The 25608-nt window shown below is 45.1% G+C and overlaps 1 protein-coding gene across 6 annotated transcripts in view; it reads left to right on the forward strand.

Moving 5' to 3' along the window:
• Window positions 1–24184, forward strand: part of arhgef12a (Rho guanine nucleotide exchange factor (GEF) 12a) — a 41988-nt gene extending 17804 nt beyond the window's left edge. The window contains exons 3-41 of one of the 6 annotated variants that reach the window (XM_056441560.1): window positions 74–165; window positions 2249–2314; window positions 5532–5630; window positions 6702–6751; window positions 7322–7379; window positions 7481–7665; window positions 8278–8355; window positions 9237–9356; window positions 10138–10236; window positions 10603–10737; window positions 10893–10994; window positions 11676–11786; window positions 11905–12003; window positions 12349–12391; window positions 12683–12788; window positions 13176–13313; window positions 13427–13459; window positions 14108–14222; window positions 14305–14410; window positions 14523–14726; window positions 14818–14956; window positions 15314–15346; window positions 15430–15581; window positions 15788–15934; window positions 16087–16172; window positions 17463–17588; window positions 17788–17902; window positions 18748–18848; window positions 18997–19074; window positions 19676–19751; window positions 19841–20008; window positions 20934–21021; window positions 21234–21311; window positions 21400–21494; window positions 21581–21793; window positions 21874–22095; window positions 22841–23067; window positions 23156–23231; window positions 23520–24184. In XM_056441560.1, coding sequence (XP_056297535.1) covers window positions 74–165; window positions 2249–2314; window positions 5532–5630; window positions 6702–6751; window positions 7322–7379; window positions 7481–7665; window positions 8278–8355; window positions 9237–9356; window positions 10138–10236; window positions 10603–10737; window positions 10893–10994; window positions 11676–11786; window positions 11905–12003; window positions 12349–12391; window positions 12683–12788; window positions 13176–13313; window positions 13427–13459; window positions 14108–14222; window positions 14305–14410; window positions 14523–14726; window positions 14818–14956; window positions 15314–15346; window positions 15430–15581; window positions 15788–15934; window positions 16087–16172; window positions 17463–17588; window positions 17788–17902; window positions 18748–18848; window positions 18997–19074; window positions 19676–19751; window positions 19841–20008; window positions 20934–21021; window positions 21234–21311; window positions 21400–21494; window positions 21581–21793; window positions 21874–22095; window positions 22841–23067; window positions 23156–23231; window positions 23520–23530 — 4270 coding nt within the window. In that variant the 3' untranslated portion in view covers window positions 23531–24184. The other 5 variants (XM_056441559.1, XM_056441561.1, XM_056441562.1 and 2 more) reach the window with 5 other exon arrangements.
• Window positions 24185–25608: the final 1424 nt, after the last annotated feature.

Genomic DNA, 25608 nt, shown 5'->3' on the forward strand with positions numbered 1-25608 from the left:
GCAGAATGCCGCTCATAGAAGTGGACAGTGTTGCATGCTGGATGAATGCCAACGTCTTTTTCTCTGTCTCTAGAACCAGCAGCATTCTCAGTAAAGACCACCCCCCCGACAGGAAACCCAAATGTGACAAAACCTCACTTCCCTCCAATGAGTTTGACCCTACAGGTAACTTTCCACTTGTTGTTGTCCGGCTCGTATTCCTTTCATCTTTCCTTTCTTTACTCTCTATCTCATTTGTCTCTCTAGCTCTCTGTAGTCATCACTTTATGTGATTGCCTCCTACCTCTCTCACGCACACACAAACGGTCTCATGAAACAAGTGTGTGTGTGTGTGTGTTCTTTGAAAATAGTGCATTCATTTGACTTCTTTGACGTCTGACAATTGTTTGATTCTTTCCACTGAAGCATAACGACTCATTTTATACATTGTCTTTCTTTGTGTGTGTGTTAATTCAAAATAATGGACAGCATGGTCTGTGTGTCACTGGCTCGGCCTCCATCACGCTGCATTATACCGACTCTTTGGTAGAAGCGTACGTCTCTTTGTAGATGTTGCAGCTTTTTAAGCCGATAATGCAAAGAAAGGTTTAATTATAGGACCCTCAAAATCTGCAGCTGCATTTAACGTCCACGCGGTTCTTGTAGTTTAACGTAAATCGGTTCACTGAATGTTTAAAAGCGGTCGGGCGGGCTTGATGCACACACGACGGGAACCAAAAGCCATGAAGCCCCTCATGCACTCCCGCTTGAAGTTTTCTGCCGGGTGGGATGTGCGGACACTTCGTGTCGTGTTTGTCAGCAATCGGGGACACTGATTTGAGATATGACTAAAACTTCAGCATTAAAAAATATATATATAAAGTCATCCACACCACATGGCGGCTTCTCTCCAAAACACAGACGCAAGAAAATGCACTACAGTCTCTTTCCACGCATTTCTCCGATGGTTTGTTCCACTTTCTAGAATGTGAAAAGTAACATTGTTTATTTAATTGAAGCCTTTTATCGCTCGGTCATTCCGACAATATTATACTTGACATTATTCATGTTTTGGGTTTGTGTCATGACGTTTTTGCATGCCTGCATGGTGGTAGTCTGTATGTCTATTTAACCCCTTTTTTTGTTATCTGAAACTCGCATGAAGTCTTTGATGGTATTTTCCTCGATGTTCTTCTCGGTGTCATCTTTTCTGTCAACATTTCATACTGGGTTGGATTCATTAAGGATGGGCAGGAGTCGTCAGATACTCTGGAAATGGGTGTGAATGCTGGCTCCCGAGATCCACACGTTTCCATATGAATCGTGTGTAATTATTTAAAATGTATTGGTCCAACGGATCATCAAACCGTTCACAGATCGGATCAGCGCCAAAGAAAAAAAGAGAGAAAATATAACTTTTAGAAATCCCTCCATCACCTTTTTTTGCTGATTTATTGATGATCCATATTTGCAGATACAGATCCCTTTGTTGTTTAATCATCGCAGCTGGAACACAAGTCTTCAATTTATTTATTTCTCGTGAAAAACTCTTACGGTTCTCCTTTAACTTTGTTATAGTATTTTACTACATTTTACGAGATTACACGTTAACACATCCTAACATAAATTACCTTCACCCCAATACTCATTTTAATTGAACTGAACCTGAATGCATCGTCATGAAACTGCACCGTGTGAGTTGGCCGTCAGCGGCGTTGCCATGGTAACCACCTCCAGCCTTTAAATTCAACATGGATTGGTTGGTTACAACTTCACGTCAGAGTGCAGCGACTAAAAAAAAGCACATTTTAATCTTCTGATTGCATATTTTACTCAATATTGTCAATCTTGAAAGATGAATCTGCGATGCATTGAATATAAATTCAATTCCACCAGCTCTGTCCCAGTTAAGTAAGGCCACAGACAGTATTCACACAATAATACGATATATAATAATACTAATATAATAAAGGATTATCTTATCTTATACTTTTGGATCACAAAGCCCACAAATTCTGTTTATTTTATTCAGGTCCTGGTGCATTTCACAATAAAATCTGCACTTGAACCACAAAAGCGCTTGAATTTAAAGACACAGAGCTCCTGCCCGTCCAAATCATCATTATGTTTTTGTTTTTTTATCAAACTTCTGTTTGTTCATTTGATTTTCTTCTCCCTCATGATTTTCTCTCTCCTGTGTTTGTCTTTCCTTTCCTTCGTGTTGGTTCTCGTGGTGTTGTGTGGCCTGCGTGGCGGCCGCTGTGAGCAGAAGCTCTGGTGGTGCAGAGGAGTGGCAGCGGCCGTGTGCTCGCAGAGGGGAGGCCCGAGTCCTGCGGTAAGACAGGAGGAGAGGCCGGCGTGGCGGCCGCATCGACGCATGCGCTAGAAGACCGCGGCGTGAACTTGCCACTAGATTGGTTTTTTTAACTCACTTTTTTTTCTTTCTCCAACAAAAAGACTTCCAGTGGATGCCTGACTTCACATTTAGTCTATTTGAAGAAAAAAACCTCATTATTAAGGTACCAGCTCCTGCTGATATCTGGTCTCTGGCTCCATCCACAATATAACGTTTACATTTTTTTTTTTTAAATATATATATTTATTTTGATTTTACATATTAGCAAGACAGGACATTAAGGATACAATACAAAATAAAAAGAGAAATAAAAGGGTAAAGAACAACAAAAAACAGACACAGAAATAAATAGATAATGGACACAAAATAATTAGAAAAACCACAGCACATAACACATTCGCACATCACCAGTATAAGTACATATTTAAGGTTACATCATCAAATGAAATCAAGTCAGCATCTGTACCAGTGTTTTTAATCTGGCACAGCAGAGTCCACCCCGGAGGGGTCCACCACATCTAAGACTGGTTTACATATTTTGACAAATCCCATGACATTGTCATGGAGGGTGTGGGTCAACTTTTATGACGTTTAAATTTAAAAACAAAAACAATCCCCGTCCACGCTGGTGCTTCGGCGTTATTTGCGAAACATTATTTCCTTCTGTGCTAATGCGGCTGAAAAGTGACGTCACGTGATTATTCACGGACACCTTGCATGGGGGCGCCGGTTTGAGCCGGAAATAGATCGGTTGCCTAGTTACAGAAGATACACCAGAGTATTATAGGCGTCTTTTAGAATAAAAGGTGGCGCTTGAAACGAACTTACACTAAAATGTTCTGCACACTGAAACGGACGCATTTCGTGGAACGCTTTTATTCGTCATACTTGGTTACAAAGCTGGTGTCATCAAAATATACTTCAAAATTAAATGAAATATTACGAGATTATGGCTCAATAAATTCGGCCTCTGACTCGTTAATCTGTCTTCCCACTCGTAGCTCCGCCGGTGGCTGAAGTCTGCATTGCACTGGAGATTACTTTATGCTTCTATTTGTTTAAAGTTTTCTGTGTGGAATAAAATACATATTAAGAAACGGTTAAAATCCTCCGTTTTGTGTCCATCGCCCTCCTTAAAACCACAAACGGCGACTAGACATCTCCTCCGCAGGGCAGTTATCGAATTATAAAACGCATGAATGTAACCGCACGACGTCGGCTAGCGTAGACGACGAGGCCGGGAACGCTTATCGACCGCGTTGAAACGAATCACCGGCGGAGCTGTTTTCTTTCTTTCGGAAAACGATTCTTGCGTAATCTGGGCGTGGCCGATCGGGGAAGGGCACGCCGGGACCGCGAAGACCCAATCGGGTCGCGATCGCAGCGTCTACGTCATCGTTTTTTGGGGCTCTGGTCTCAAGCGCCGGAGTAGCGCTTATCAACACAATTATCTCGTAATATTCAGCGAGGCGTGGGCGTGTCCTCTCCGTGGCGTTCGGTCTCGCATCCAATTTACAACGGAGTAGATTCACCGATGAAAAGCTTTTATTCCACAACAGCGCTTGAATTTCTTTTTAACAGCCTTTTTAGATTTAAGGAAAGTAGTCTGACCTTTTTGAACTGCATTGTAATGATTTATTATAATGGCTCCTCCTTCTTTGGGTGATTGTGGGGCTGAAGGCGAGTATGAAAGGTCAGTTTATAGGTCAGTTTATTCCCTCTCTCTCTCTCGAGGACGTTTTGCTCGCGTTTCAGCAAACGGTGCAGATTTCGGATCAATCCGACCTCTGAATAATACATGAGCGAAGATGGATTCATCCGACCGGTGATCCTCTCGGCTTACCAACACAAAACCTGTTAGAGCAACATCTAGAGGCAGATTCACACCGGCGCTTTAACGCAGATGCTTTCACCTTTTTTTTCTTCCTTTGACACCCACTGCCCTCTCCTCTTTCTCCCTTCCCCCTGCACTCTGCCTAACCCTCTCACCATGCCTCCCCCCCCCCCACACACACCCCCAAGCCTGGGGCTTCTGCTTCCCCTAACCTCTCTGTGTGTATTAAGCCTCCCATTCCTTCCACTCTCCCAACCGACCCCACAGCCGCCCTCATCGATCGTCTCCACTCTCCTGTTGATTCCCCCCCCCCCCCTACTCGGCTTTCGGTTACATATAAAGTCTCGTTTTTATAAAGGTGCGTTTTAAGAGAGCTTGCTTTGATTTAATAATTCACAATGACATGAGACAATGTTGTATTTGTTGCATTGGTTGCCTGGTGCGATTCTTCTCGTCCCGTCAGTCCAGTCGGGTGTCGGGCAGACGTCGGATAAGCTCTAATCTCTTCTGCTCTTTTTTTTTACTACGCTACACCTCGTAAAGAAACCTGAAAAGTAACGTTCCTCCTTCTGGCCCCTGGGAGGCTGAAACCAAACAAATGTCTGGAGTGCCTGTTTAAAACACCTCCTCACACAGAAGGACCCTCGCTATTGGAGGATTTATTTTAATCTTTTGGGTATTGGCTTGTCACCAAATGAGAAGGAAGACGATGCGTCTAAAATAAGGTAGAACTGCCCTCAACAACGTCTCCTTACCTTAACCCTCCTGTTACCTTCACATTTACTAAGATCTTTTACCCTTTTTGACCACAGCAGTTAAAACCTCCAGAAAATGATTAGAATTAATATTGTTTCCCAAGTATAAGTGTCAGGTACTTTTTGTGTGTTTGTTGACGACCTAAATAGCCCTTTAAATACATTTAAAAGTTGATATTTCTTAGATGTTTTACACAGTGAAAAACAGCCTGGGGTCAAATTGACTCCAAAGAACACCGATGCGTACAAGTTGTGTTCAGGACAGTGAAAACATATCAACATGTGAATGTTATGTTTTTCCAGTTGTCCCCAATAAATTAGGAAAATTCATGAAATATGCAGCAAAAAAAATTCTGTCAATAATTTTTTTTTTGAGATGTCAAATTGACCCCAAAGGTCACAGGAGGGTTAAAACAAGCTTCCTTCACTGTAGATGCTCCTATTACGGGCTGTTGTTCCCCTGAAAACAGACTTGTAGACGACATGTGCTGATGTGTTGAAGACTATGTTTGGGGAGGTTTGGCTGTATTTGAGGTGAGTACATTCTCTGTATTGACTTCCTTGTTCTCTTTGAAGACTCTGGTGTGTGTTTGTGTCTCACTCGCAGGTCTGGTTCAGCGATGTGTAATCATCCAGAAAGATGAACACGGCTTTGGGCTCACGGTCAGCGGTGACAACCCGGTGTTCGTGCAACTCGTCAAAGAAGGTGAGGGCGGAGTCTCCGACTTAAAGAAAAGGGTTGTTACAATATCTACTGTTGGTCTTTTGAAACTGCAGGAGAGACACAGGGTGGTGGTTCTTCTTCTTCTTGTTCTTCTTCGACGACGACGACGGTCTGTGGTTCCCAGCTGTCTTCCTGTCTGGTAGAGGACCATGTGGGCTGTTATCTGGTCATAGAAACCTTCTCGGTCTGTAAAATAGAGAGACTGAGACGGGAAGGAACCGATCGAGGATTTTCAGTTGCACTCTCGTCGGTGCATGGGAGTGTTCAACTGTCTCCCATTGGTCACCGACTCGCCTCAAAGCAATACACTTAGTTTCCTCTGTAGGTCACTTTAGCAGGTCTGTATTTCACTCAGGGGGTTGGCGGTTCAATCCCCGCCCGAGTCCATGTGTCCTTAAGCAGGATACTTCACCCTGAGCTGCTCCCTGTAGCTGTGTCTACGGTGTATAAATGTGACGTGACCGTAAGTCGCTATGGATAAAAGCGTTTGCTAAATGTAATTTAATTTAAATAATTCATACAACTTATTTTTTAGTTTTTAAATGAACAAAATGTACCCGTCAGTATCTCGCTGCAGCTTCTTCTTGCTCCTCCAACGTTCAGTCCACCCGATCAGACAGGACGACGAAATGTCCGTACTAAAGACTCACATTTCAAATCGTAATAGTGTTTCGGGTACGATTGTATTTTGGTTTACAAAATACTTCAGCTGTTTGCTGACTTTAGAGCCAGGCGTGGATCTCATAATAACCCGTTTCGTGCCTAAATCCCTTTGTTTTGGGTGGAGCTGTGAAACGGGTCCTTCTTATAATATAACCACTGTTATGATCTTTTCAAAATGGGACTCAAATAGTCACTTTGCAGCATCTGGTCTGTCGGGGCTTTATTATCTCTATTCGTTGTGCAGAAATATCAACAATTACACCACCAAGCTGCACGTCTTATGCCTCTCTCCTCCACCCATTTTATTCTTCCAATTGTTCTAGATCTTTTCTTCGCTGCTTCTGTTGCTTTTATCAATTTTTCTTTTCTTTTGCTGTTGTGTTTTTCCAGATGGGGCGGCCATGCGGGCGGGAGTTCAGACAGGAGATAGGATCATCAAGGTATCTACATCTCTCGCCATGCCTTTTTTAAAATAACTAATGTCACTATTTTCTTGTCCAAGGCCAATAAAGAGGCTGTAGGCTGCCACCTGCTGGTCGCTGTGTGCGTCTACCGTCTTTTATCTCCTCGCATCTGGGCATGGAGTGAGACGTCAAAGCGTGAAGCTGGACTGAGACGGAAGGTTTTGGTCTCGGCATCTGTTTAAAAAAGAAATTCAGTTTATTTGGTATAGTTCAATATTACGAATTTGCCTCAAGAGGGCTTTACGATCTGCACACGTACGACATCCCTGACCTTTGACCTCACATCCGATCAGGAACAACTCCCCAAAAACTAGAAGAATTTTTTTTTTCACGGGGTAAAAAAGTGATGAAACCTTCAGGGGAGCAACAGAGGAGGATCCCTCTCCAGGATGGACGGAACAATAGATGTCATGTGACCAGAATGAAGCGTTACAGAGTCACATGAACACATTCAATGGATATGACTGTGTATGAATAGTTCGTAGTCGGCATGGACCTCGATCCAGACCTCCACATGTTCATCATGTTACCGTTTCTGTCTTCCAGGTTAACGGGACCCTTGTTACACATTCAAATCACATCGAGGTGGTGAAACTTATCAAATGTAAGTCTTCCCCGTCTGGTGTTCTAGCAACAGCCACGTTCAAAATGAGTTCACCTTTTCAAGTCAAACTGACTCTTTTTGCGATGACCTTTCCTCTGCAGCGGGCTCCTATGTGGCCCTCACGGTGTTGGGGCGTCCCCCAGGGCTCGCCCAGATCCCTCTGTCTGAAGCCGAGTCCGAAATGTTGGGGGTTAGCATTTCGTCTCCCAACTCCCCGGCAGCAGAACGGCCCTACAGCGCTCTGGAGCGCCTCTCCTTCCCGCCACCACCATGGGTACCAACCACAGTTAGTTACCCTCTGTTGACCTCTCGTTTCTTGCTTTCCTTCCCTACTCTCCCTCCTCCTCATCCTCATCTTGACGTCCTTTCATATGGGTCGTCACTTCCCCTTTTCAAAGTGGGAATGATGCGCGTTGCCAATCTGTATAAAAGGTATGAACATTGGAATGGGGCACCATTCTTACAGGTAAGCAGTCAGCGGAGGTGTTACTGGAGCAACAAAGACACCTGTGTAAAAGCACTTTTGTTTGAATAATTGCTATAATATATAGTTGTATTGTTTAGTGTACTTTCTTTAATGGTGTATCTGCTTTACGGCCGTATTGATCCATCTCTGTTAAAGGACCGTCTAGTGGCTTCTCTACATCCCATCGCTCCCCTTCTCTCATATCTTCTGCACGCCTAAATATTCGTTAAATGCATCATGATTACGTATATGTGTATGTATATATATATGTGTGTGTATATATATATATGTATACGTGTATAGAGATATATAAAAATGTATATATATGTATATATATATATATGTATGTGTATATATATATATATATATGATCTTTACCTTATCTGTCGTCTAATGCACAGTTCCTCCTGTCGTTTTTCCCCCCCTTAAAAGGATGAGAATAGCGGCGTCTGCAGCCAGAGGGTCGACATGCTGCAGAAGATGCTCTCCAAAGAGCAGCAGGAGCTACAGGTTAGCGTAACAATCCTCTCTGTATTTTAACAATATTTCTTCTTCGCAGGTGTTTGAGATTATAATCTAAATCTTCAGAAGTAATCGGTTCATTACGTGTGTTGAAGATGAAAGGATCAGCTCTCCGTCTTTTAGGTAGAACGTTGTGATGGGTAGGAGGCAGGAACACTTTCTTTTTATTCTTTTTTTTATTGAAAGTAGTCATCAATTAGACGTTTACAGATGTCTTTCAGATAGTTGACATTGCATGTGCAGATTTTTCGACGATGCTCATTTTAGTTACGTATTTAGAGCGAGAAGTGTCAAACATAGGATAAACAACAACAAAGAGACGGAATGAAAAAACAAAAGATTTAGCCCGTTCTCCTCAACGTCTCGCACCTCAGAACCGATTCGACACGCGTCGAGCTTCAAGCGCGTCAGTTCCCACCTGGCGTTCACTCGGTGTGTTTTATGTGACGCGTGAAACGCTTTCAAAACACTAACGTTTAATACAACCCCAACATGCACTGAGCTCCTACCTGCAGGGCCGTTGCCCCCGCCCAGTGGGAGGGTCGCACCACGTCCACTGAAGGAATCCAAACACTTCAGACCGGGTCTATTCCTTGGCGTGTTCGTACTGTCATGGAAAACCTGGAAAAGTCCTGGAATTTTAAAATGGTTATTTCCAGCCCTGGAAAAGTCATGGAAAATGTGTTATATTCATATGTTAATTTAGACTGTATATACTGTATGTTTCGACACGTTCAGTAAACGTCTCTCTTGGTTCTCGTGGCCGAGTCCGAGTGGAGTCGCGCCGGAGGCTCGCGGCTCGTCGTGATTGCTCATTTTGATTCCACCGCTCTCTCTCTCTCTCTCTCTCTCTCGCTCTCTCTCTCAAGGCCATGAAGGAGGAGTACAGCAGGAACCCCTCCCCCAAACTACTGAAAGACATCCAGGAAGCTAAGAAACACATTCCACAGCTGCAGGGTCAGCTCCTCAAGGCCACCGGGGCAACGCAGGTAAATCAAATACCCACGACCCCCCTCTCTCCCATTGCCATGTACTCGCATACAGAATCAGGGTTTTCCAGGGACGCTGATCCACCGGCAACATGCACAAGCAGTATGATTTACAGGGTTCGTACGGTCATGGAAAACCTGGAAAAGTAATGGACTTTTAAAATGGTCATTTCCAGGCCTGGAAAAGTCATGAAAAAAACTTAAATCATAAAAGTTTTTGGAAAAGTCATGGAAATATGTTATAATCACATGTTCATTTACGCCGAGTTTGAAATAATTAATGTGTTTTTTAAAGAAAGACGCTCAAAATATAAGCCGGCGTACGCTCTCAATACGCTACATTTTCTAAATTGTTCATGTTTATACCGAGATTTCAGTTTGGTCATGGAAATTTGGTTTAAAGTCCTGGAAATCCATCGGTCAAAATGTGTAAGAACCCTGGTTTTAGTGTGGTGCGTTAAGGCAACGCTCCAGACAAACCTAATCCTTATCTTATCGGAGGATTAGACTTTCTCCGCTGGAGAAGCGTCTTGTATGTGTCTGTGTGACAGCTTATTTAATTTACTTCACTTACTGGTGTTATTTGCGTCAACATATTAATCTGCTTTCTCAATTTGAGTCGTATTTTTCAGAGTCTACGTTAAGAATACTCCCATATTTCTATTTGTGTTTGCCTCGTTTTGTTCTAAACATGTTTCATTCTGGACTTTGTCACTGTTGTAGTGTAAAAAGTCTGTTTATAATTAATAACGCATCTGGTTTTTTACGTGGACATCTGTAGGAGGCTGTTCCCGGTGGCGATGCAGACGACGGTAGCATGTTGGAGGCGCAGCACTCCAGAGGAGACACCAGTGCAGACCTGTCCTGGAGCAGCTCTCCTGTAAGCGGTCGGCTCCACTAACCGGCGTTATGAAAAGGCCTCTGAGCTTTATATTAAACCTGGAGTCCAAGACGAGACCGGGCGCGCTCTCGGACAATAGATGCGTGGCCTCGTGCTAAACTAAATTAGTTAATTTAATCTTAATTAGCCCTGTGCTAAGTCTATGTATTGATACTCCATTCAAATTTTGGTCATGTATGAAAACTAATGGAATATATTAATTGGCAACACTTTGTTTTTGGAGGTTTGTTTTGTTAAATTGGGATTAATTGATGTGTGTGTGTGTGTCCCGGGTAGCTCACCAGTCGACTTTCAGCTGTGCTAAACTAAGACTAACGCTTTTTTTTCTTCTTTCCCCACCTGCAGCTTTCTCGCGGATATGGGCCCGGATCTCCAGAGAGCCTCTACCCAAGAGAGCCGTGCTACCCGAGCCCAAAGATCACCCCGAGGAACAGCGTCAACTCCTGCCACTCTCCGGAGGCCGACGACGCCGCTGACCAGGTAACTGCTCTTCGGCCCGGTGAAAACTCAGCAACGATACTTATTCAGCTCTCTTTTCCTGGTGTAAAGAGAACTTTTTGAAGTCATCAGATCCAGCGGGAGAATTTCTAAATGGAAACCACTGATTCCACCATGTACCAACTGTCTCCCCCCAGGACTCTCTGTCTCCCACCACGGTCAGCAGTCCCTCTTCCGCCCGCCTCGTCTCTCAAATCATCGGAGCCGAGGACGACTACTTCGACTCGGACCAGGAGCAGGTATGTATCCACAGAGCAGCAACGACCTCAACGGCAGCTCCAGCGGACGCCGTTTAGTCGGGGCCCTGTGCACGGCAGTTACCAGTTCTATGAAGCACGCGCATGTGGGCTGGCCGCTGTTTATCGGAGAGCACGCCGGTTCACTCGGGTCGGAGATGAGCTCATCTTGTCGTTTTTTTCTCTCCAGTATCGTCTCGTCACATTTTGCCATTCGCCATTAGAAAAGATCAACGTGCGTATTACTGCGATCGCCGCAGCATTATCTGCGTGTGACTAAATTAATCTGAAATTCTACGTTTATTTTGAATAGTTATGAAAAAATATATAGTTTATGAAGAATATTCACATATAATTTGGATTAGATTGCAACTGAAACATGTAAACCATAATGGAGGTGGGTTTGGCGTTTTTGGCCAGAGAGGTGATCTACAACCGCTTTGTTTTGGAGATGGGTGGTAATGGGGAAGTGAGAGGCATCTATTGCCCCCCCCCCCCCAATCTCTTCTCCAAGCTATACGACATCTCCCACAGTCTGCGAACTGACGGACTTGTTCAATTTGCAGAGAAGTGAGATTCGATCACGAGTGGTCAGCCGAGACGCGCACTAGGAAGATCTGTCTGTGGCAGTCAGCAAAAAAAAAACGCCCACCAGTGCAAACCGGTGTCCCCGTCTCGTTGCAGACAAACGGCCAGTGCAACAGCTTCAACAACATCGAGCAGCTCAAGTCTCGTCCCGCGCACCTCGCGGCCTTCCTCCACCACGTCATCTCTCAGTTCGACCCTGCCCCCGTGGTAAGACCCTCCCTCCCTCGCGCCGTACTGTTTATCTTCTATGGATTCGTCTCCCCGTGTTCGTGCAAACTTGGATTCTCCGTTCTCTTTTTCATAAATGTCCATGGTTCGTCCTCAGCTGTGCTACCTCTACGCTGACTTCTACAAGCAGACCAACTCCAAAGAGACCAGGCGGGTGTTCATGGACCTGCACAACTTCTTCATTGACCGCGGAGCAGTGAGTGCAGTCTTTGTTCCCCCCCCCGTTACCGATGAAATGTTGCATGTCACCAAATTGTCAAAATGGCTTGACTTACACAAAGGACAGCCCCAAAATATGTGCTTCTTTAAGTCCAAAGCTCAAAATGGTAAATAGAATGATCCACATGTTCAAGTAAACTCACTTTACACCAGTTTACACTGTCACTAATTGACTTATTTCATTATTTATAGGTCTTAACGTCACTACGAGTGCCTTGAATTTATGATCTTTTCTCAAATTGACATTTCATATTATTTAAAAAATAATAGTATATTTACTCATTTATATTTTATGGTTTTTATTTCTTTTTTTTTACCCCAGAATTTGAAAGTCGCTGTCCCCGAATCCATCTCCACTGATCTCGGTAGGTGTTTCATGCTTTTTGCTTCATTTTGTTATCCGCCTGGTGCCATTCTTTTATTATTCAAGTCGAGCGATTTCTTTTGTTCCGGACACTTTTCGTACCTCTGATGGCTCGCGTCCTCCCGGCCGTTACACAGTCCCCCGTAGGTCGTGCACACGCCCGAACAAGGTGTTAAAAAATGAAGCGATCTGATAAATTTTAACCTTTATAGGGCATATTTAGTATGCACTCGATGTAATCCTGTTGGAGACTTGGCGTACTGTGTATGTGAGAGTGTGTGTGTGTTTGCAGACCGTCGGCGGACAGAACTGATCCCTGAGGAAATAAACCGACAACATGTTCAGACGCTGCAGGACTCTCTGCTCCCTGACTTGCAGAAGAACCTCGAGGATTTCAGGTACGCTCGTCAACTCCGAATGTTTTACTTTCCTTTGTTTTTTTTATAAGCGTTGATGAATTGCATAACTTGAGGTTTTGGTTCCCACATCAAGGAAAATGGGGGGAATAAGGCATTATCGACCTTTCAATTCAGTTTATTATATAGCCCAATATCACAAATCTGTACACGTACGACATCCCTGACCTTTTGACCTCACATCGGATCAGGAAAAACTCCCAAGAAATAGACACAACCCTTTCAGGGGGGGGGGGGAATTAAGAACCCTTCAGGAGAGCAACAGAGGAGGATCCCTCTCCAGGATGGACAGAACAATAGATGTCATGTGACCAGAATGAAGCGTTACAGAGTCACGGTGTGTATGACTTGATGTGCTGGCCCATGTAGGCAGAAGCGCAGCATGGGCCTCACGGTGGCTGAGGTGGAGCTGTCCAGGCTGGACCAAGAGAGAGTCCGAGACCGCGTCGCTCTGGAGAGAGAGCGCTCGTACGCGGAAAACATCATCACCAAGATCGAGGAGGTCCTGTAAGTAGCACATGGAGACGGTTCCCTGGCTCCCACGCGCCACGCAGACAGATATACGAAAAGAAACGCTCATGTATCCGCCACTCAGTTTGTTTTCTCTGTCTTGTTTATAGGTTAACGACTCAGAACACAGAGGAAGAGAGATGGTAAGCGAACGTTGTATTGGGGAGCATTTGGTTGATTGATTTGAAGTATTTCTCAAAGCAGATGAAGGGGATCGTTTAGGACTTCATGGCCCATCATACCAGCTGTGGGTTCATTGCATTTTCAATCTGTAACGTGCCCCAAAATAATCTTAATATCTCTCTGTATGTATTACTTTATAAGACTGTTTTTCTCCCTTTTTAAATTCATTATAATACAAAATATTGTCCTAATAATATGTATCAGTGGTTGTCATTTTTCAACCTTTTTTAAAAATAGTATATTTTTATATTTTCCATTCAAGAACACGTGACATATCGGTGCCGCTCTACATCCCCACCGTTTACAAATTAAACATGCGCGCCGGGGGCAGACCCTTTTAACGAGAACATCTAATTAATGCAGTGTGTTTATATTAAATAATTCAACTGTGTGACTGATTTGAAAACAGTCTTGTTTGGAATGCCATATGCTCGCCGCGCACCACAGATGGTTTGGGGGTAAACTGTTTGGAGGACTGGCGTGACATATGGCGCGAGTCACAATAGAGACGCCTCGAGTCTCGGCGTCCCGTTGTTTTTGTCGGTTCGAATTCAAACGGAGCAACGGAACTAAAGAGTCGTCACTTTTTCTTTTGTGGTTGAACTCAGCACTACGATGCAGTACGTCATCTACACGTACATGAAGCACCTCGGGGTGCGGGTCAAGGAGCCGCGGAGTCTGGAGTCCAAGCGTGTCCGGATCAACTTCCTTCCCAAGATCAAGGTATGTACCGTTGCCCTTTGACCTCCTCTCCTCCCTTTTATCACATATCTGACACTCCCACTTTATCGTTGATACGTTGCAGAAAAGCATCAAGGCGGAGAAGGAAGGAGAGGAGAAGGTGAAGAAACCCAGATTTCCCAGCATCCTCGGACCTCAGCGTCGGCCCAGCCGCATCGAAGCGGCGTCTGGTGAGTCGGCGCTTAGCGATGGAGCCGAAACGACGACGCTGCTTTTCAAGCTTCTTTTTTTTCCTTCTAATCTCGACCCCGTTTTTTTTCCTTCTTCCCCCTCCGCGTTCAGTCGGCAAAGCCTTGGACGGTCGCCCGCGGCCACAGAAGCAGTTGTCTCAGCCGTCACTCGGGGCGAGCGATCACACGGACGCCGGGCGTCTCCGAAGCAGCCAGTCGAGCGAGGGCTCGGAACTCATGCACTCCATGTCGACCAACGCCTCGACCCCGAACAGCGCCGCCTACGGCTCGGACGCCGGCCGAGACGCCGACATGGGTGAGCGGCGGAATTAAACGCATACGTAGAATTTTTTGGGAAAACCCAGAGGAGGAGGAAGTGTTTTTTAAACCTGTCGCTCGTCTTTCAGGCGGGACTCCGACCTCGGGCCCGTCCCGGCTGAGTGACGGCCTCCAGGCCGACCCCCTCGATGGGTTGCTGTACCCCGCGTCGCACTTTGACCTTTACAACCTGGACCAACTGCAGGAGGACGACAGAGAAAGCGACAGGTGCGTTTACAGTTCACGGCAACCACGTTGCTCCTCCCCAGGACCATTTCCTACCGGTCACTCCCCTGCACACCTCTTTATACTTCATATTGAATTTCACATGTCACTTTAACACACACTCGCAGTACCTGTCTACACCACTGTTATCTGTTTGTGCACTTTTATATTATACCATTATAAATGTAATGTTTAAATTCTGGCACTATGTAGATTGTCGTTGTTTTGTTTGTTTGTCTCATGTAAACAACCAGCCGCCAAGTCAAATTATTTGTGCGTCTAACACGCGTCGCAAATAAATGTTTCTGTTTCTGATTAAGAAGTTAATTTTGTATTTTTTAACGTTTAATCTTGGGGCAGAGCCCACGAGGGAACACCAAAGGTCATAAGAAGGTGAGAATACCTCGTCATTGTTCTCGCGTCCAAGTTGCTCGCGAGTGGACCAGATGAAGAGCTCACACTCTGTCTCGCCGCAGGCTGGAGGGCCCGGGAGCGGCCGACGTCCAGAGCGAGGACGACCAGGGAACCGACTCGGAGCACGACCCTCCCAACTGGCAGCAGCTGGTGGGCCGAGAGGTCCTCGCGGGCCTCAGGCCTCAGGAAATCAAGAGACAGGAAGTCATCAACGGTGAGCACATGGCCTCTCCCACTTCACACCATGTTGCAATTTCATTTTAACCGGATCTTCTTCTTTTTTTATTGAATACAAGAGGTTTCATAGAATATAATGAGTAGAAGCAGAGCATCTGCCGGGGGTTTAACCCAGACGTGCGCCGTGTCGAGGCGCGCAAATGATCCGCCGTCTTCAATTAACGTCCCGCGTTGCGCCCGCAGAGCTGTTCTACACCGAGCGTGCGCACGTGAGGATGCTGAGGGTTCTGGACCACGTGTTCTACCAGAAGCTCTCCAAAGAGGCCATCCTGCCTCCCGCCGACATCAAGAACATCTTCAGCAACCTGGACGAGATTCTACAGCTGCATGGTACACGTCCTCCACCATTTGAGATTCAATAAGAAAACACACAAATTGAGATTCAAAATAGAAGATGCAGCAGCACCCTCCCATTTAATGTCCTTCATCTCTGTCCGCGTGTGTACACAAACGCACACTGACGCCTCTCTTTTGACTCTCAGCCTCAGTTCTGGAGCAGATGGCCGCCGTCCGGAAGAGAAACGAGTCGTCGGTAATTGATCAGATAGGAGACGACTTGCTCTCCTGGGTAAGTCCAATTCTCAGGCTGGAAGTGTATTTCCCCTTTCAAACATATTAAAAACATTTGAAGACTAGAATGGGCACTCGGTAGAGCGCATACCTTCGCATATCACAAGATTGGGCATTGAATTATGAACATTTTGGCATTAGTTGCATGCCAATTGGATAAAAATTCACCGTGCTATGGTAAAAAGAAGATGTTGACCTTTCCATGACCTTGACCTTTGACCCGATTGATCCCAAAATCTAATCAAATGGTCCCTGGATAATAACCAATCATCCCACCAAATTTCATGCGATTCGGTTTAAAACTTTTTTTGTTATGCGAGTAACACGCATACAAATAAATACACGGCGATCAAAACATAACGTTCCGCATTTTCAATGCGAAGGCAATGAATGGTGCGGGAGTTGCTGCTCATTGTAGCGGTTAATAATGATAATAATAACTTTCTTTATATAGCACCTTTTTAAAAAGAGTTTACAAAGTGCTCTACAGAAAATCAAGGCAAAACAAATGGAAAAAGACAAAATAAAGAACAGACAAACTAAATTAGGGGAACCAAAGAACTACTAATACTAATAATAATGCATTAAATTTATACAGCGCTTCTCGAAGTACTCAAAGACACTTTATGTCACATAATTAAAACATCCTGGAAGCTATGCAATAGAAATAACAAATTACCATAACGGTCTTTCAAGAGAGAGTACTTGCCCCTCTCCGGCGGATCTTCCAGGATGCTCGCCACTCGGCCTGCTGTAGAACTGCCGAGCGCCGCCGCGGCAGAGTCGTACTCGGTGGCGTCCGCTGTGATGTCTTTAAGGCCAAACCACACCGATGCCCGCGTCTCCTATAACTCTGATGAGAAGATGGTGCCATCTTCTCTCCGGAATCGTCCACGAGATGTCAGGGTCACCAATGTAGGTGCGCGGAAAGAAGGAGGAGTCTAGTATTTCCTTTTGGCCGTGGCCGTTTGTTTCTCTTTCCAACGCCTGTGTTTACCTTTTACTTCCTGGTGCTCTTTTACCCCGTCACCCGGGTTACGCCCCTTTCTTTAAAGGGCCCTCGTGAATTCGTCCGTAGTCCCCTACAATAGATTAAAAACAATAAGAATGTGGAAGCACACAATCACACATTAAAAGCAGTTCTGAACGGGTGGGTTTTGATTTGCGATTTGAATACGGAAAGGTCGGCGTAGTCTCGGATGAGTGAGTGCGAGACGTTTCCATGGCGACTGCCGCTGACCCAGACGGACGTGAGCGACTGACCCCCGGCTCTCTGCCCCGCTTACAGTTCAGTGACGGCGAGGAGGAGAAGATCAAGAAGGCGGTGGGGACGTTCTGCAGCAATCAGCCGTTTGCTCTCGAGATCATCAAAACCAAGCAGAAGAAGGACTCGCGGTTCACGTCGTTCGTCCAGGTAGCGCCCGACGTCCGGCTGAAATGTGTCGCCGTGGTTACAGTACCGGATGAATGCTGAGAATGTGTCGCGCACAATGATCGAATGAGAACGACACCGACATGTCACCATGTGGACTCGTTTAAAGATTTATTTTCGCCTTTTTTATGGCGACAGCTTAACTTCAGCCCATCCTGATTTTATTGCCGTTGCTTCTTAGGAGGCAGAAAGCAACAGGCAGTGTCGCCGGCTGCAGCTGAAGGACATCATTCCTGTGGAGATGCAGCGGCTCACCAAGTACCCGCTGCTCCTGGACAACATCGCCAAGTACACAGGTAGTGTCTCCTTACCAAGTACACAGGAGCTGTAGTGTCTCCTTACCAAGTACACAGGTGCTGTAGTGTCTCCTTATCAAGTACAAAGGTGCTGTAGTGTGTCCTTACCAAATATATATATATAGGAATCTTAAAACAAATAATGTAATTGATAAATCAAAAATAATTAAATTAACTTTGGTATTTAATTAGTTGCTGCAGCTTAATAAACCGTGTAGGCGGCGTAAAGCGAGAGACATCGTGATCTACCTTTCTCACCACTATTATTCTTAACCTCTCCACAATTTCATTCCATTTTAAACCCTCCGAACTTAACGAGAAATACGACCCCCCCCCCCCCGCATGAACTCGAGGTTCACTGACGGCTGGTCGTCGTCACCTCTTCACACCTCAAATCGATGCAATTCGTTCAATATAGAAACTAATTGACATGTGTGGTAAGAAACCATGGAAACAAGTCGTACAGGAATAAAACGCGCTTTGCATTTTACATCCTGAATCTACTAGAGTCCACTAGATGAAGACGGACCTCTAAAGTGGAGACGGATAAACTACAACGGGTCCGCGTGGCGGCGTTTGACCAATAAGTGAATTACACAGACAAATGGAGAAATTAGCATTTTAATGGCCGCGGAGCAGCTGTTGCACATTTTGGGAATCGTCTCGCCCATTATTTAACTCTCTCACGGAGAGACAACGCACCAACGATGAAGCATAAGCAGCTATTACAGGGTCGTAATGCGCCCATCTGAACTCCCGGGGCCGACAGCGCGCTCGCGGACGAGAGGGGAACGTCGGTTTCCACGGCGACACTTTTTAAACACGCGCCCGTCTCGATGTTCCAGACAACGCCGTGGAGAAGGACAAAGTGAAGCAGGCGGCGGACGGCTGCCGGAAGATTCTCAACCACGTCAACCAGGCCGTCAAAGAGTCCGAGGACAAGCAGGTGGGCTGGTTCTTCTTCCTCTTCCTCCTCTTCAGTCTCATCCCTTTCTTTGCTCCCCAGGCTTCCTTTCTTTTCTCGTTTATTTTTTATTTTTTAAAGAGCGCTTACTCATCCTCTTTCCCCCTCTGCCTCCATGTATTCTCTCTAGAGGTTGGAGGACTACCAGAGGAGACTGGACCTCTCTTCTCTGAAGCAGACGGACAACCCCATGATCCTGGAGCTCAAGGTGAGTTCTCTAAGTTCCCCCCTTTTGAGTTTCTCCTGAACGCACCGGTCGTACGCCCGCCACACGCCGGGTGAAAGAAGAAGGCTCCGTGGACCACCGGCGAGGATTCAATACGGTCATGGAAAACCTGGAAAAGTCCTGGACTGTTTTTAAATGGTTACTTCAAGGCCTGGAAAAGTCATGGCGAGAAAATAAATCCCATACTTTTTGTAAAAATCATGGAAATGAGTTCTATTCATGAGCATTTACACTGAGTTTTAAATAATTAATATGCTTTTAATAGAATGACGCTCTAAATATACGCCGACATACTCTCTTCATACTCGCAGCGCACATTTTTCACTGAAAAGACATAAATGTTTTATTCTTTTAATCAAACTATTGTCTCTCATTCATGCGAATTATTTAAAGTTATACACTGTATGCTTTGGAATTCTCATTAGTTTAAATATGACATTTTTTCATGTATACACCTGAGATTTCACACCTGAGAATGTGGTTTAAAGTCGTGGAAGCCCATTGGTCGCCACGGGGATGAACCCTGACTCATAAGCCGTATATTATTTATATATATATATTTATGATCCCATCCCTCCTGCAGAACTTGGATTTGACCAAGAGGACGCTGGTGCACGAGGGGCCTCTGTCGTGGAAAGTGAACAAGGACAAGACGATTGGTTCGTAACACATTTATAAGAGTTAGATTTATGTATTGCTGCCAAAAAACCCAACAGATGAAGCTAATTGGTCTCCCCCGCCTCTCCAGAGCTGTACACCCTCCTGCTGCAGGACATCTTGGTTCTGCTCCAGAAACAAGACGAGCGCCTCATCCTGAAGTGTCACAGTAAGAACCTGGCGGGCCCCGCGGATACCAAGCACATCTTCAGCCCCGTCATCAAGCTCAGCACGGTGCTGGTGCGCTCGGTGGCCACAGGTCAGTCCACACAGAACCGCTCCGCAGGGTGCCGTCATGGATCAAAGAACAACAGAACACCCCCCCCCCCCCCCCCCCACGATACAACATTCAGACATACAGCCCTCAGTGGCTTCTTTTAAATCTCTTCTTAAAAGACGCTTTTATGTAACTCGGGATTCGTACGGTCATGGAAAACCTGGAAAAGTCATGGAATCTTTTTTAATGGTCATTTACAGTCCTGGAAAAGTCCTTAAAAAAATTAAATCCCAAAAGTTTTGGGAAAGTCATGGAAATGTTGTTATATTCATATGTTCATTTCTGCAGTTTGATTAAAAGAATAAACATTTATATATATATATATATAAACTAACTATTGGTGTATTCGTGTCTTCACAGATTTCACAAAATGTTTGGTCATGGAAATTTGGTTTAACCCTCCTGTTACCTTGACATTTACGAAAATATTTTACACTCGGGGTCAATTTGACCCCAGCAATTAAAACCTCCAGAAAATTATTAGAATTAATATTGTTTCCCAAGTTTACGTGTGAGGTACTTTGTTTGTTTGTTGACTACCTAAATAGCCCTTTAAATATATAAAAAAGTTGATATTTCTTATATGTTTGACACAGTGAAAAACAGCCTGGGGTCAAATTGACCCCAAAGGTAACAGGAGGGTTAAAGTCGTGGAAAAGTCGTTGGTCAACATGTGTATAAACGCTGACGACGTGATTTTTTTCCTTTTTTATGCAGTTCTTTGTTTCCCCTCATTTATTCTGTCTGTTCTTTATTTAGTATTTATCTATTCCATTTGTGTGACCGTGATCCTCTGTAGAGCCCTCTTGTAAACCCTGTTTTTAAAGGTGCTATAGAAATGAAGTTATTATGAATGCGATATCCAGAATCTCCCCCCCCCCCCCTCTCTCTCTCTCTCTCTCGCCAGACAACAAGTCCTTCTTCGTCATCTGCATGTCGGACAACGGCGCCCAGATCTATGAGCTGATGGCGCCCACCGTCTCAGATCAGAGAACGTGAGTCAGCATCTTCATTGATTCATCTAATGCGTACGTTCAATAAGCCTAACAACTTCTTCTTCTTCTTCTCTCCTTCTTCTTCTTCTGCCCTTCTTCTTTTGCCCTCCTTCTTTTGCGCTCCGCCTCCTTCTTCTGCCCTCCTTCTTCTTCTTCTGCCCTCCTCCCTCCTTCTTCTTCTTCTTCGGCCCTCCTCCTCTTCCTCGCACAAGGTGGCAGCATCTAATCACTCAGAGAGCCGACGCCATGAAAGTCAAGCCTCACAGCGTCATCCCGTTACCTCAGACCGAGTACGTTGTTTTCATCCTCTTCTCTAACATCAAATCGGATTGCTCTCTGAGCTCGCTATTTACATAACGGTGTGTGTGTGTGTGTCAGTGGGGAGAGAGACGGGGTGGAGATCATCACGGCGGGCGTGTCCAGGCTGAGTCGAGACCCGGACCGCACGTCCACCGGCAGCACCCAGTCCTCAGGTAACCGGGGGCAACCGCGGCGCTCCCACATCCCGTCCTGGTCGGACCGCGCGGACAATCCTGACCTCGTTCTGATCTCCGTCCAGATAAAGAGAGCAGCCCGGCCCCGAGGAGCGCGACGCAGAGCTCCCTACCCAGCAATAATCCATTCGAGGGAATAAAGGCGGAGGAGGAAGACGAGGAGGAGGAGGAGGAAGGTTTCGTGGACCCGGAGCTTCCTTATCGGGCGGCGAAAGACGGCAAAGGAGGAGACTCGTTCAACGTGTTCCCCTCCAGAGCGGACGAAGCTCTGAAAACACGTGAGGAGGAGGAGGAGGAGGACTCCTCAGTCTGATCTTATATTACACGTAGATGTCATAACCCCCCCCTCCCCCCTCAGTGGCGGCGTTGAAGCAGGTGTTGGTGACCCAGCTGATGTCCCAGGAGGCGTTGGAGCAAACCAAGCGCTCCACGGGGGTCCGCCTCCTCAGGACCACGTCTCTGCGCACGCCCGTCGACAGCCGCGCCCGCGTGCCGGTCCACAACGGCGCCCACACCGAGGACCCCGCTCAGGACCTGGGCTCCGGGGACACGGGCTTCTTCGACTCTCCGGAGGATGACGGTGAGCCTGGAAAAGTCATGGAACTTGGAAAATTGTTTTTTTTTCCGGTCCTGGAAAAGTCCAGAAAAACAAAAGAAACCCCCCAAAGTTTTTTAAATGTGTTATTTTCATATGTGCATTCACGCTCAGGTTTAAATACTTTATATGCTTTTTAAGTGAACGCACCTTAACTGAATGTTTTTTCTTTTAATCAATCTATCGTCTCATTCATTGTTTTTAATGGTTATTTCAAGGCCTGGGAAAGTCCTGGGGAGAAAAAAAGTCCCATACGTTTTGTAAAAGTCATGGAAATTAGTTCATGAGCATTTACACTGGGTTTTAAATAATTAATATGCTTTTAATAGAATGACGCTCTAAATATACGCCGACATCCTCTTCATACTCGCAGCACACTTTTTTCGTGCTGTAAGTGAACGCACCGTAACTGAAAAGACATAAATGTTTTATTCTTTTAATCAAACTATTGTCTCATTCATTTGAGTCATGTAAGGTTATATACACTATGTTTTTGAATTCTCATTGTTCATTTAAATATGACATTTTCTCACTTTTTCATGTTACACATCGAGATTTCACAAAATGTTGAGTCATGGAAATGTGATTAAATATCCTGGAAGCCCATTGGTCGACACGAGTATGAACCGCGTTAGCCGTTTACTATTCATACATTAAATTGTAGATTTAAACGGATTATAAATGCCGTCGCTCGTCGGTACTGAAGCTCGTCCTTCGGCTCCATCAGCAGGGTTCTTGGTTCTGGAGGGGTACGGCGGCCCGGGGGAGAGCAGCACCGACGACGACATCCTGGCGTCGGCCGGCGGGAAGCAGCTGCGGTCGTCTCGGGGCTGCGCCGCCGACTCCGGCATCAACCTGCGCTTCTCCACGGCGTCGCAGGCCGGCAGCCTCTCCTCGTTCAGCAGGCGGGTTCTGTCCCACCTCCGGAACCTTCAGGCCAACCTCAACTACCTGAAGGTGTGGAGCGGTCGCCCCGGCAACACGGATTCATCATCACGTTGCGTTTCAACGTCGTGCTCATTGTTTGTTTGTTTGTTTCGCTCAGGATGTTGAGGCCAAGTACAATAATCTAATACGCCAAAGGCCAGAGAGGTCGGCAGCGGACGCGGATGGAAACAAAGGTACCTCGATTCGCCGCGTCAGCGTTTTCATTATGATTACGTCGGGGTTCGCACAGGAAACCTGGAAAAGTCATGGAATTTTTTTTAGGGTTATTTCCAGGCCTGGAAAAGTCTATTGGAAACAAATTTGATTCCCAAAAGTTTTGAAAAAAACCATAGAAATGTTGTTATAATCAGATGTTAGTTTACATATTATGTTCATTTACATATTATTCTGTATGTTTTCTCATTTTTAATTTAAATGCTAAATGTTTTCACCTTTTTTCTCATTTCTTTCCTCTCCTCCAGATAAAAGATAGTGGGGGAAACGGCACCGCAGCTTTTTATTTTTTATCTCGTTCCAAAGAGGAAGTACCGACTCGTGTGTTTCCTGTTCCTGCTTCTGGTGTCCTGGACATTCTGGACATCCCATAAGCTCGTCCTCTCACTGCTGAGCCCCCCCCTTTTTGTTTTTCCATCACCCTCGCCCACAGAGAATGAGAGACTTGAGTGAGCAAGAAATGTTTTGAAGGGTGGAGCCCCCCCCCCATATCAGCACAAGGCAATCAGGAAAGTGGGATTGCCCCAGTGCCCCCCCCCATATAACACCCCATGTTCCCCCGGATCTCCCTGCAAGAAAGAGAACTTATACCAAAATGTACAAAGATGTGTGTTTAGAATATATATCTATGTATATGTATATACATATATATACATGTATATATATATCTGAGAAACACAAAAACAAGAAAAGGAAAATTTTAAGATAATGTATTAAGATTTTTTTTATCCCGAGATGTATTTATTTTCTTTTCTTTTCATTTAAAAAAAAAAAAAAGAAGAGAAAAAAAAGAAAAGTGTTTCCAACATTGCTTGCATGCTTTATTTTGTAGCCGTGGTGTTGGCGTTCGGCAGGATGTACTCGGACTGACGGACGGACGGTTTTTTTCTTCTTAAAAACCTCTTGCAATGTGCTCCCGTCTGGAAATGTTTTTCTCGTGTGACGTTGAAACTAGAATGAAGAGCGACGTCTCTGATCTGGTCCTGTTGCATTTTTCGTGCTGCCTCTTTCTTCCTCCTCCTCTTCCTCCTCACTGCGAGCGGTGCTCTGCCTCTCGGCGGCTCCTCTCCTCCTATGCATGTGCCCCTCCCCCTTTTTTTCTTTTTCCACTTACGGGTGTCACCCTCTTCCTCCTCACAACCCCAGTGTCTTTCTTTCATGCTTATTTATCTTACCCCCCCTTCTATATGTCACGCTTTTTCATTTTTGGGGGTATCTCGCCCCCGATCCTCTACAACTCCTCTCTCTCTTTTCCGTATCGGCTCCATGCTGCTTCTTCTTTCTGCTTTTTTTAATTATTATTTCATCCCGACTGCCTGATGTTCTAATAATGTCAAGAAGTTTCAACATATGTACAATGATCACGTTGGAAGGTTATGCATAACTTTAATAAATAAATGGTGCAATGACACATTCAAAAAAGAAAAAAACTTGCTTTCTTTTTTCCTCATTTCAACTTTAATTTTTTTAAATGAATTTCACGAGGAGGCGGTCGGTCTCACATTTTACTTGTACGGCAGTTATTGAATCACAGTTTATGAAATGGGAGACATGACATGCAATATTTAAAACCAATTATACGCCCGCTGGTCATAATATACCTGTCCTGACCTCTGGTCCTCACCTGTCAGATGCTATAAATTCCTCATGTCGGGATCTCGTCACGCGCTCGTTATGCTGCCGCCGATGAGACGTCATGGAAGATTTATGGTTAATCTCTTGATAAAATCCCTTCTTACCGGGTGTCAGATCACGATTCATGAATCTAAATATAACAAGTGCTTTTCATTTCCACCTGAAGCTGGAAGGAAACGGAGAACACAACTTATCACCTTGTGGTGACCATGTGATCCATAATACACACATTTAATACACACAGAAACACACACCGAGTCACATATTCACTCATTTTCTTTAATATTCACTAACTTCTGGCTCTTTAACTTCTCAGTAACCAGCTGGTTGTTATCGGGGCTTTTTCAATGAAAACCGGTCGACCGGCAAAAAAAAGATGCTTTTTGTTTTTATTTATGGTTTCAAGTTTCCGTTATGTCTCATATATAAATATGGTTTTATAACTTCCCGTCAAATCTTCTGGTGTGAACAATACAGAGAAGGTGTGCATACTCCTTTACTCCTTTTCTTTTGGGTTGCCAGGTCCACAAAGATGATTTAATGCTCATTTAAATAAAAAGATGGTGTGTTGATACATGAATACGAGACGTTAATGGATACAGGGCCGAAGATGTTTTGTTGTCGTTAGCAACCACAACTGAACGGCGTCTCAGCGTCGGACGTTTGAGCTTTTTTTATTTCATCCTCTTGGTCGGATGTCTA

Source organism: Pseudoliparis swirei, chromosome 20, assembly GCF_029220125.1.
Source record: "Pseudoliparis swirei isolate HS2019 ecotype Mariana Trench chromosome 20, NWPU_hadal_v1, whole genome shotgun sequence".
NCBI classification, from domain to species: Eukaryota; Metazoa; Chordata; class Actinopteri; order Perciformes; family Liparidae; genus Pseudoliparis; species Pseudoliparis swirei.